The sequence below is a fragment of the Psammomys obesus genome, unplaced genomic scaffold (assembly GCF_907164565.1).
Source record: "Psammomys obesus unplaced genomic scaffold, mPsaObe1.curated_primary_1811, whole genome shotgun sequence".
Classification (NCBI taxonomy): Eukaryota; Metazoa; Chordata; class Mammalia; order Rodentia; family Muridae; genus Psammomys; species Psammomys obesus.
This window is the reverse complement of record NW_026596101.1, coordinates 19,839,488-19,852,403: the sequence shown is the minus strand read 5'-3', so window position 1 is coordinate 19,852,403 and position 12,916 is coordinate 19,839,488. Positions and strand designations below refer to the sequence as shown.

At 40.9% G+C, this 12,916-nt stretch overlaps 1 protein-coding gene across 22 annotated transcripts in view; it reads right to left on the bottom strand.

Annotated features, from left to right (window-relative positions):
* The window catches only part of Magi1 (membrane associated guanylate kinase, WW and PDZ domain containing 1), a 605,088-nt gene that overhangs the window by 99,039 nt on the left and 493,133 nt on the right, over positions 1-12,916 (bottom strand). For all 22 annotated transcript variants that reach the window (XM_055628569.1, XM_055628555.1, XM_055628557.1 and 19 more), the window contains one exon: positions 3,203-3,409. In XM_055628569.1, coding sequence (XP_055484544.1) covers positions 3,203-3,409 — 207 coding nt within the window. The remainder of the gene's footprint in view (positions 1-3,202; positions 3,410-12,916) is intronic.

Genomic DNA, 12,916 nt, shown 5'->3' with positions numbered 1-12,916 from the left:
TTTCTTTCTTTCTTTCTTTCTTTCTTTCTTTCTTTCTTTCTTTCTTTTTTGTGTATATCGATGCTATGTTTTCACACACACCAGAAGAGGGAATCAGATTCCATTACAGATGGTTGTAAGTTACCATGTGGGTGCTGGGAATTGAACTCAGGACCTCTGGAAGAACAGTCAGTGCTCTTAACCGCTGCACCATCTCTCCAGCCCCCGCTGTTCAAAGTCTTAATTTTATGTAGGCGTTTACTCTCAACTGGTATTTGAACTTTGCTCCTCAATGTTAAGCAGCCAACACTCTTACTGATCCAACTCTCCAGCCCCAAAACTTTCTTAAAGTTTTTGGTTGCCTAAGTAATTGTGTACTTTGCCCAACAGTATAATTGTACCATCATTAAGTACAGATAAGAGGTATTTACCCTCAGTGGCCCCTCTTGGCTCTATAATTCAGGGACCATTTGTTGAAGATTGTCCTACTACCTAGTTTCAGCCATCAGTCCTCTAATTAGTATCTGCCCATTGCTGAGCATCTGCTACCATCGCTTACGGAGAGAAGGCACAGGCTTATGACCTCAGGATGCATATGGCCATTCTTCTCTCTGGGGTCCTGCTATAGGCACTGAATGTTCCACAGGCATCATTATGGGCTACAACTCCTTCAAATGACCCAAGCAAGGGACAGCAGCAATGTCTGAGTATTTTTTTAATGTCTTGGTGCGTATGATTTTTAATGCGCACATGGTACTTTTACAGTTGGATGTAACTGCCATGACTTTAGCAAAGCCAGTCTGAAGCAGAACTAAGACCTCATTATGCTAGTGTTGTTCGAGGAGCTGTTAGCTCACAGCAGCTGGTGGAGACAGCGCAAAATGCTTTGAAGCAACCCCTTTTACACAGCCATCACACAACGGGTAGTGTTAATTATTTGAGAGCATCAGTGTTAGGAATTAGTATTTATTCAACATATTCCTTACATACTGAGGATATCCTATCACATAGACACATCAAGCTATCCCTCCCCTCTTTCCCCTCTTCTTTTCCTTTCTACTTTCTTTCTCCACCCCAGCCCCCAGCCCCAGATGCCCTGATTGGAATCAGGCCCAGAACTTGCATGATGGGCATGTGCTGTGCCACAGAGCTACCCTCTCAGTGCAGGCCACTGCTATGTAGTACATGCTGTTGGCCTTCAAAATAGGAGTTTAAAGAGCACAAACTGTTATCATCTGGCTTCGTATTTGCGTATAAGCTATGATGAGACTAATTTTATTAATGATGACCGGGAACACATGTCCTTAGATGCCAGAATTTCAATTGAGGATGACAAAAATGTCAGATTTTGAGACCTGCTTCTACCAATAGAAAGTTACAGTAGATAAGACAGGAAAATGTACGCAGAACTGCAGCTACTGCCATGAACTTGATCTTGTTTCCTACCAAGAATCCTGCCTTAACATGTACGTAGAGGACAGATAAAGGAACACGAGCCCCCAGGTGCCTTCTTGGGGAATACTTCTGTTGTCCACTGACGACCACTCCTGGAATCTACTTGAGGGGATTACTACTGGGGTCACTCCTAGGGACTGCTTCTTGTACTGACAGATGCTTCACTGAATCTGGCTAGATCTTCTTTGGGGACCTCCTCATGGCTGTGAGTTTAGATCATGATTAGCTATTCTTACCTACCGGACCCCCAAGACATTAAAGTATTAGATATTTTTAAAAGAAATGGTAACACTGTGCATAATCTGTTTTCATTTTGGAGACGACCACTATAAATTCATGAAATATTCCCAAGGAATAGGAATATTAAATTAAATCAGTCGACTTTAATAAAAGTATGCATAAGAATGGCAAATATCTTCTAGATATTGCAACTAAAGGTCAGCCACTGTCTACTTCATTCTAAATGAAAGAAAAATGGAAGTTTTTGTAGAGTTAAATTCTTAGAGAAAGTTAGAAGTGGTCTAATATTAGCCATTTTACACACAAATGAGACTATGCATACTGTTTGTAAAAGGAAAACTACCACAAGCTGAGCCATAACACCTAAGAGCTACTTCTTTACCTAATATTTCTTATAAAAAGGTTACGATAATCCAATTATCAAAAATTTTATTGCAACCTCTTAGGTTTCTGAATTTAATGACTGACAAAACCTCTGAGGAGCACAACAATCTATACAGTGTTCAACTGTAACAAGTTTTCTGAATATTCTATTGAGAGTTTGGTGACTGAGGTGGGAGGCAAGCATGCAGACTGACCAATCTCTTCATTCACTGTGGCTAGGTATAACTAGATAATGACAAAAGTCTGGTAATACGGAGAAAAGATGTTCTGATATGCTGAAAATGGCTATTCCATAACTACAGCTCCAAGACAGTAAAGGAAAACATAGAGACAGAATAGAGGAAACAAGATGGACTTCTACGTCATATAACACATGAACAGCTCCATATATGCTGTTGGCTGGGTGTATGTGTCATGTTTTAAGTTTATATGATTATTTATTACATTTTGGGCTATGGTATACATACCACACAGGTCAAACTCACATACTGTGAAAAACATGCTATACTAACCAAGAATACACATTGCGGCCTCTGGGTCCAATACTGTCCAGAGGCTTTGTCTTAAGCATTCCTTCATAATACATACATCTCATACCAGTTATCCATGCTATGTAATATAACATGAACATGAATTATACAATCTTATTTATCTTTCCATCATTCCCCCTTTAAGATAGACAGTGAAATTTGTACAAGAAGGCCCTACATGTTTCCATTCTATCTTTACTTAGGTGAGAAGAAGATGCTGTTACCTCACAAGTATAACCTCAAATGACAGAAAACTGATAAAAATAAATGTTCATGTTTCAATTCATACTAAGTAACCATGATTAACTTCTTATGATTCCCCCCCCAAAAAAAATAAGCAACAAAGTAAGGAATTTTTTAAAACATTATAGTATTTTGAAGAGAAAGAAAAAGAACCAGCCTGAAATTTCAAATATTTATTCCTAGTGTGTTAAATATTGTTTGGTTAAAATTCAAAGACTCTCATGTACATAGACCAGGAAGGACCTCACTTCCCCAACACCCTGTGGTCAGAGTCTGATTCTTGACACCCCTGTACACTGGTTGGAAACTTTCTGTTCAGACTCCGACCACAACTTGGCACATCCACTCAGAGGGACACAATGCACCCTTACCTGTAAAGCTACTGTTCATTTCAGGAACATCGTCCTCCTCCTCATTCTCCGTGTGGACTATGCCAGCATTTTGCATATCATTGTAGGACTTTGTTCGCTTAGGGGTCGACTGCTTGGAGCCAGACTGAAGGCTGTGCAAGGCATCCGTCGTGATCACTTTCCCACTGACTGGCTGGCTGGGAGGTTTGGGTGTCCCATAATAGTTTCCTAGGTGATGGAGAGACACATTTGCATGTTTCAAAATGAATACTTTTTTTTTTTCCAGCCCCAAGAATTCACATTCAAATCTCTTAGAGCATTAAAAAAAAATTGAAGCTGGGAAGCCAGAACATGCTGTATTTTACTTCTAGAATAGGTTAGCAAAGATGTCTTTCTATATAGCTAGTTATGGCTGCATTACAGAAGGGAAAAGGAAAGCCACAAGGTTTTGATGCAAAGAAGCTAGGAGGGATAAAAACAAGAGTGGCTGTGCTGAAGAGAAGCACTTCCTTGTCATCCCATTTGAATTTGAATTGGTCATCTTTTTATATAGGCAGCCACATAATGCTGAATCCGATTAAGAGTCCCACAGAAGATAAAAATTCAGTACTGCCAACATCCTCGCAGGCCTCAAAGGTCGAGGTCTCTGTCTCTCCTTAAGAGGGAACCGGGGCACGTCTGTAAAAGGAGGGCACAGCACCACGTGGCAGCTCTTAAACTGAATGGAAGGGTTGACTCCAGGGGTGTCATGCCAGGTGGGAACAAATCCTTGCCAGGATTCAACAGAAAATGGTCTCACTGGTGCCCCCTGGGGGGAAATCATTGCAGTAATAGTCTAACTTTGCTTCCAAGCATCTTCAGCTCCTCCAAGTTTGGTATTGGTCCCACTCATCTCTGAGATGCAATTATAAATGATATGTGAAATGGATACTTTAATATCTACAAACATGTATTTTATTTTCATTCCGTGGTTGTTCATATGTCTGTACAAACATATATATGGAGTGTGTTTTTATATTATGTGTGCATGTACCATGTATAAACCAGAGTGGTTAGCCTGAGGTATCATTCCTTAGATGCCATCCACCTTGGATTTTGAGACAGGGTCTCTCCTTGGCTTGAAGTTTGCTGACTCAGCTGGGCCGGCTGACCAATGAGCCCCTGTGTGCCTATTGTCTCCTCCCCAGCACTTAGAAACAAGTGCTCCCTAGAACACTTTACTTTTCTTTCTTTTTTTAAATGTGGGCTCTGAGGTTAAACTCAGGTCTTTATACTTATATAACAAGCACTTTACCAACTATATGCCTAGCCCCAAATATGGCTATTTTAAATTTGGTATAATTACTAAATTCTAACTAGTAAATTCAATTAACTTTCAAAATAAAAAAAAATATTTTAAAAGGTAGTTTCATAAAGAGAAATGAATCAAGTGTATCAGATGATAAACTTTGATAGACCATATACTAACACCGGAATAATACAGAGAAGACATGTATGGCTCCTGAGCAAGGATGTCACAAAACCAACATTTTCTTAAAAGTCTTCTGAAACATTATTTTATAAACCTACTTAAAAATACATCACATACACATACTAAATGGAGTTATGCCATACTGTGTGATAATGCTTCCCCATGAGCCATAGACTATCTACCAAAAACTCAGTGTCAGGTATAAAAAAAACCTTTACTTTGAGTTATTGTTCATGCGGTTTCTAAAAGTTTCCCAAAACAAACAGACTACTGCAACAACAACAACAAATACCCCAAAACAGAAAACATCAACAACACCCCCCCCCAAATAGATTACTGCCACTTTCCTTAGTTGCCTTCCAAAACTTGAAGGTTAAATCATCACATGTTTTCGACAGAGGACTTAGAGGAATCCTCCCTAAGGCTGGATTGCTCCAACTTGCGATCTGACTTGTCAACTTGTATAGCTCTCATCTCTAAAGGTGCTACGCAAGCTGACAAGCGAGAAAAGCAGTCAATATTCCTACCTGGTTGAGAGCCAAAGAACCACAACACCAGTTGGCTTGACAGGATATACCCGGTGGTGCGATAGTGGTATCTATCCTGGAGGTAACCAATGGCTGTCTACCTGGACTTAAGGTTCTCTCAATAGGAAGAAATTCATGACTGATTCTGTAAACCTAGCCAATTACTTGATAGCTGGGAGGGTAACAAACCCTAAAGAAACCTACTACCACCATTTTCCTAAACCAATATACTTTCTGGCTGCATTCTAAATATTTATCCTCATACCCACGGATAAGGTGTCCTTTACTGAAGAAGCTTCCTTCCTGCAGCAGAAGGAAAGTATTACAGAAGACTAAAACTGGTCAAAATGAAGAGAATAAATGACTGTGGGGCATCCAACCCTAGTTGATACAACACAACCTCTACACCTAAGGCTCAGAGAACACTGCAGAAGAGGGTGTGGAGAGACTATAAGAGCCAGGGGATCAGGAGACTTGCTGCAAAAAAAGTGTCTTCTAGACACAGGGAAGCTGTACCCACGAAATCTCCATAACATTGTTACTTAAACAGTATTAATGTGGCTTACTGACAATACCAGTTGACATGCCAATTTCACCAAGCCCCACCTTGTAAGAGACAGCCACTTTCAGCCAATGGCTGCTGAAAGTGGGAGAATCTGTTTTCTCCAGGGATAAGCCCAAGTGGTCAGCCCTAAACACCTATGCATGTAAGCAACACTAACTGGTCTTAGAATAACAACTGAAGAAGTCATGAATTTGAGAGAGACTGAGAGTCAAGGAAGGACTTTAAGGGAGTTGAAGTGTAAATATAGAGGAAATAATGATAGTAAGGAAAATTTCCTTCTACCAACTTATGTTGCAAAGCAAGTGATTTTGCAATTTTCTTAAACGAAACTTTAAGGAGTATGTCCCATTATGAAAAAAATTTCAAGTACTTCATGACTAATCTAGATTGGGAAAATATATTTGATAATCAGTAGGGTAGATGCATTGGCAAAGAACATATTTCCAACAAGCTTTCTCTTCTAACTATAATTACTTTTCTTTTTTCTTTTAATGGAATACATGCTTTCCTGTAGCGTGCTTTGGTTGGTGATAGTTGTGGTGGTGTGAGTATAGAGGCATGGTCTGGTTTCATGTAGCCCAGGCTAGGCTGGTCTACTGCCTCTACTTCCTGGGGCATGGATTGCCACTCTTCTTATGCTTGCTGGGATCCTGCCCAGTGCTCTAAGCATACAAGCCACCCTCCTAGCAACTAAGCTATACCTCCAGTTCTACAATTTTTGTTTAAGTAAAGGAGACTCTTAAATTTTTGTAATTTTGTATATGTTTATATCTACATGTATGTGCTGTGCTTGTTTGTATGGATGCCTGTGGGAGCCAAAGAGGGCATTGCATCCCCTGGAGCTGGAGTTTATAGATAGTTGGGATCTTCCAATGGGGTTTTGGGAAACAATTTCTGGCCATCTGGAAGAGCACTCTCCACAACCAAGTCATCTCTTCAGTCCTAATATCTTTTTCTTTACATTGTCTTTTGAATCAGCAATTTTATGAGCACATATAAAATTATATCCAGGCAGTGGTGGCATACACCTTTAATCCCAGCACTTAAAAGCAAGAAGCAGGTTCTGTGAGTTCAAGGACAACCTGGTCTACAGAGAGAGAGAGTTTCAGGACAGCCAGATCCATACATAGAAACCCTATCTCAAAAAACAAAACAAAAACAAAGAAAATTTATTTATTTTTGTTTTGAGAGGGATGTAACAATCCATGCCACCAGTGAACTCTGAACATACAAGTTAAAACACACAGGAGCAGGGAATGAAGCCATTGCTCAGCAGTTATGAACACTTGATGCTTATCAAGTGCTTATCAAGAGGACTTGGGCTAAGTTCCCAGCACCCATATGTTGGCTCACAACCAATATACCTTCAGTTCCAGAGCATCCAACATCTCTGACCTCTGTAAGCACAGGCATGCCATGTAGCACCTATAAGTACAGGTAGGCATGAACAACCATACACATAAATATAAAGGAAAGCACATTTCAACTTCAAGGACCCGAGGTGACGGTCTCTGAAACACTCAAACTGGAGGCTTTGGTTAAGATTTAGGCATGCACACAGAAAGTGGGCTATTATTCTCTTAAAAAGAAATCTTCTAGATTTCCCACTTATAGGCAAAGAAGTTTGGAGGAAGACCCTTGAAGGAAGGCATCCATGGTTTGAGGGGCCAACCCCCAAAGCTGGGAAGAGCTAGAATATGTAACAAAGAAATACACTTTGTCTTTCATTTCCACAAGTTTATGTAAAGACAATCCCATGCTTTCTTTAAAGGTATGCCTAGGCTGAGTGTGCCAACTTTTTCACTATCTGGGGCATATTTGTGAGGTTTAAGAAAGCAAGACTGAACCAAGAACCACATACAATTAAAACTTGCCAAACATCAGTAATGTAGTGTGGGCAACAATACTTGCACTGCAAGACAATAAGCTTGTAAGAGAGAGCCCCCAGTTTCAACTCACTATGAACTGCCATGTTACCAAGACTCATTCTTCCCATTAAGAACAAAACAAAGCACAAAAGCCCATGTCTTTGCTCTCAACCTTAAAGTTGTGACGCTGAAGAAATGCATTTTACACCTTGAATACCCATTAAAATGACACAAAGAGATGGCGCCTAGAAATCCTTTTGTCTATGCTGAAGGTGGCACCAGAGTGAGACGAGGCAAATGTTTCATGATGCAGATGTATTTCTAACCTTTAAAATAATACCTGTTCCACCTCTGAAAGGCCCTACAAATTGTGACTGTTCTTATTCTACTTTTAAAAGAAACAAACAAAAATGAAAACAAGTCAACACTAGCCAAATAACCATCTATTCTCAGACTCTAAAGAACTTTCTGAGTTTCTGTCCAGAACAGCAGTGTAGTGACCCACAGGATGATGTTGACAATATTAGATTCTCTGGGGAACTTCATCAATCAGAAGTATTAAAATTACCATGTCATTATTACCCAAATCTTTCCAGTATTTCTTTTTCCCTCATAGAAAACTTTTTATATAGATATTTCTATACATTGGGTTCAAATTTTTACTTCAATGATATGATTTGGTTTATTCCCCAAACTTAAGGCTTTTGTGATCCAAAAGCCAATGCAGGTACAGGTATATATATATATAGGCAGAGGGAAGGCAAGGATGAACAAAAGCCTACACTTTCCAAAAATCCACAGAGTCTCTAAGTTGGCCTTTGAATGAACTGATCTTGGATGTATCTGTCTGGGCCCTGGACTTATGGTCAACAAGAGTATAACATCATGGACTGTCTTTCCTGTGTAACTGCAGGCAGGAGGATCATGTACAGAGTCCCAGTTACTCCAGGTCTTGCCTGTATAGTACCTTGGAGTTTGAGATCTAAACTCTGCCTTTTGAGATCCAAAAATTCCACCTTATCAAGAATTCTCAGTGTGAGCATAAGTAGGCCAAGTCTAGGCAAGGTAGAGGCTACAGAGACCCTTCCAGAGAACATGCAGCCTGTGAGGTAGACTCTGTGTGAAGGACATAAATAAGCTGAGGCGCTGCAAATGATTAAAAAATTAATTAAGGTTGTTGCTTAGCAGGTTGCATCATTTCTACCAGCCCAGAACCTGGCTGTCCCACAGTCTCCATGTTACCCAGCAGACACTTCCTGAGGTGCCCGGGCTTCAGCCCAAGTGGGAATGTGTTCCTCTTCTTCTCTGCTATTTACAGAACAGGTTCTACAATACAACTCAACAGGGGTGGTGGGTAGGGAGGGAGAGGGAAGGCAGGGAGAGAGGAAAGGCAAAGTGGGCCTTAATTAACAGGCACAATCTATGACCATGACCAAAGCCAAAGAAAATACTTTCTAACTCACACTTATAAATTAATGAGGGCTGCAAATCAATTTTAAGAGCTCTATAAAATATTTAAGGAAGACTGTGCTACCCCTGGATTTTCAGCAAGAATGAATCAAGTCTTTTCAGCTCCTCGCCTTACACAAAGTTATAATTTCATTTATATTCTTGGAAAGAATCTTTATTCTAAGCATTATTCTACATATTAGAAGATGTAAGGATATAAATCTTTGTAGATAGCAAATATCAGTGTTCCGAAAGTTTTAACAACAAAAGTCTAGGAACATTAAATACAGATGCTAATTCCATCGGTCAGGGCGAGCTGGATATTCAAGATTCTAACCAAGCATACAGGTGATACTGGTGCACGGCAGAGTCTCCATAAAGAAAACCATGCCTCCTTATGTAGGAATGGAGCACAAAGCAGCAGAAATGTCTCTGGAAGGGTACCATTGTTGGCTCAACATAAATGAGGACACCCTTTTCTGCCCTCTTATAGGGGAAGCATTTGAAAATAAGCAAAAGAACATGATGGTAATGACATTCCCTGAGGGAAATAGAGCTAAAACGTTTTCAAGGGGGCAATATCAACCTCCAGTGGATAAAGATCCTTTCTCCTCTTGGAGGCAATGTTTATAAAATCTTCACTTTCTTATACAAAGCATATTCATGTGTACAGAACAGGTTAATAAACACAGCCATCTGGCTCATCTGGTTTTGCCTTGGCCTCAGGGCCCTGAGGGCTCTGGTCCTTACTCTCTGGGCTGGTCTATAGCTGCCTTTATCATGCTTTCGCTCACTTTGACTACACAGGGCTTCATTCTGTAGCCCCATAAACTGGTTCCCCCATTATCTCATGGCTTTTATATACATTCCTCTCCTTGTCCCTCATCCCTACTACTATTTGTCCTCAGGACATTATCTCTGCTATCACAGGCTAGACCAAAGCTGTACTCAGTCCTGCTGTGTTAACAAGGAAATACACACCTGTCCCTTTCTAACATCTTTTACTGTGGTTTTCAAGTTGTTTGATTTAGCATTAGTTCTCACTCCTGGGCTATAAATTCAATATGGCAGTAGCTATGACTATCTGTGTACTGTGTTCCCTGAGGGCTGCCACAGTCTATAAGGTACATAGTGTCACTCTGAAGACCATATAAAGGAACAAACAGTGACAGCACACATAAATCCCAGCCTGGGATCATCCTAGATACCAGTACTTTGGATCCGGTTTTTAACGACATGACTCATGGCATTTCTTTCCACGCCATCAGTAACATATAACTATCTTAGTTTGCCATGTGTGTGTTGAGCACATTATAGTATCATTAGAAAAAAAATCCCATCACTTTCTCTCTACTATTCCTTTTCCCACGTGCCCCACCCTGTAAAAGTATATTTACATATAAAAAGGATAATAAACCAACATCCTATAATTAGATGTTCCTCTGTACCCATGACTTTGAGTATGAGACCTAAGAAGAGACAAGCTAGTAGTTATAGTTATCTGGCAGCAACAGGAACCAGTAGTCTCATTTTTCAGTTGAAGGAGATGAGAGTCACATTATTTGTAAATGATGCAGGCCTCAAAACATAGATTTGTTTGTGTCCAACATCTACACACTCAACTCTAAGGATCTCTGAGCAAGAAATTAAGTAAAAGTTTTTTAGCTCCAGCCTTCTCATCTTCAAATTCAGGGAAAAGCCAATGACAACACCGGTTCCATTTGGTTACTTTCATTATCAACACAGAACATTCCACGGCAGAGTTTGCCAACACAGCTTATCACAACAGAAGGCTCCCAGGGCCCGCCAAAAAACAGGACTCCATATGATCTCATCTCCCTCAATGACAAACATGAGCTCTCTTCACCCCGCTTTATATCTCTGTCCCCCAAAAGTATACCACTCGCAGCTGCTTTTCTGCAGATATTCTAGGAAGCAAAACAATCCTATTATTGAACATTGACATCCCATTTCTAATTAGCATGCAGAAATATGCAACCCATAAGGCCAGTTTGAAATGTCACCCTGGCGCTGCACTTTTATGCAGAAGGAAAACCTTTGCGATGCTCAGAGCGTATAATCAGTCTCTTCTGCCCAGAGGCATTTGTAAAACAGGCATGTTCAGAACCAGCCCCACCGAACAGTTCATCCGTTGTAAACTCTTTCCCAGGGAAGTCTCAAGGGTGGATGCAATGGATTGTAGAGCAAAAAGGTCAGCAGGGGAAACAAGGATGGTTCGGTTAATTTATTTCAAGTATTGTTATCAAACAAATTAGCTTGTTGCACAATTAAAAAGTTGGGCCGAGGAACTTATTCTTATTTTGTCTTATTTGCTTTGCTAACTCGTCTGTCCAGGAAAGGAGTAAGGAGCTGGCCTGAGCTGGTTCAAAACGTACCGCTGACATAGTCCACTAATGACTTCCATGCCTTCCAAGAGGGACTGTCACGGCTCTGCTCTGTTGGGAGCATATACAGTTGTCAGTCAATAGAGCTGCTGAGGGGCAGTTCCATGATGGAGTCCTTGCCCGCTCCCTAAACTCTGTCCAATTATAGCATTTCTTTCATTCTTTTTGAGACAGGGTTTCACTAGGTAGTTGAGCCTAACCTAAAAATAGTACTTCCCTCGCCTCCTTCTCTCTGAATGCCACAGCCACCTAGCATCTACTATCTCAGCAAATGTTAGCACCACAGATATAGACAGACATAGACAGAGACATAGGCAGAGGTAGACACAGACACAGAGACGTACACACAGACATAGACACAGACAGAGACATAGATGAAGACGAGAGGCTAGGATTTGTCCTAAGAGGATGGCTTCTCTCTTCTTTCCTTCTAACAGTGAACACTACATCACCAAATCCAGCCCTTTGGCTAGACAGATACCTCTAGTTTCAACCAACTTATCACTACTATCACCCATGCGGTTCACAACACCAACTGCCAGATGAAAGGCAGGGTAGGATGATCTGTGGGGTGTGCGTGTGTTTGTACACACATATAAAAGTGGGTTTATAAGCATGAGTGTTATGGCCCATTTAAATGCATCCGTAGAGGTGGGGTATCAGTTCTTGCCTTCCATCTTGTTTTGAAGTAGGGTCTCTATTGTATTCACTGTGGTCTACTCTGGGTCAGCTGGCCATGAGCTTTCTCCAGTGGTTCTCTCATCTTTGTCTCCCATCTCACTGACACATGCACTACAGTGCCCAGCTTTTAAGTGGATTTGTGCTAGTGCATTGAGCTTTACAAAGATTCTAGGGATCCAAATTCAGCTCAAGAAGTGTTTGCTGTACAAAGCTGGCAAGTGAGGAGAAAGGTTCTTCTGTGAGAAGTCTCCCCTTCTGTGAGACTTCTAATTCTCTCTGAAGAATTTTGTTCAAAACTGACAGTGAAATAAATAGAGTGGCCAGCAGCCACTGTGGTTAATTTAAAAATTCAAATAAAAAATTATCACAGTTATTCTTTTTAATATTGTATGTGTGTGTCTACACCCCAAAGGATCAGAGGCATCAGATCTCCCTGGAAATGGAGTTATAGGCCACCGTAAGCTGTATGACATGGACGCTGGAAACTTAACTCAGGTCTTCTGTAAGAACCACTGAGCCATCTCTGTGGCCCCAGTGTATGAAGTCACAGGAGTTGCAACAGCATGCACAAAACCTGTGTAAACCCAAGCCAGAACAAAGACCAGCATGAAGAGGAGAGTTGGGCCTACTGACAGCTGTTAGCCGCTGCAAGGGAGAGAGTCAAGCTAAGTAGCTCTGGTTAAGCTGACCACTCCCCAGTGGGAGATCACACATCCAAGACTAGCAGGACAGTGCAGATTGTTCTTGACGGGGTTTGGGGAAGGACACA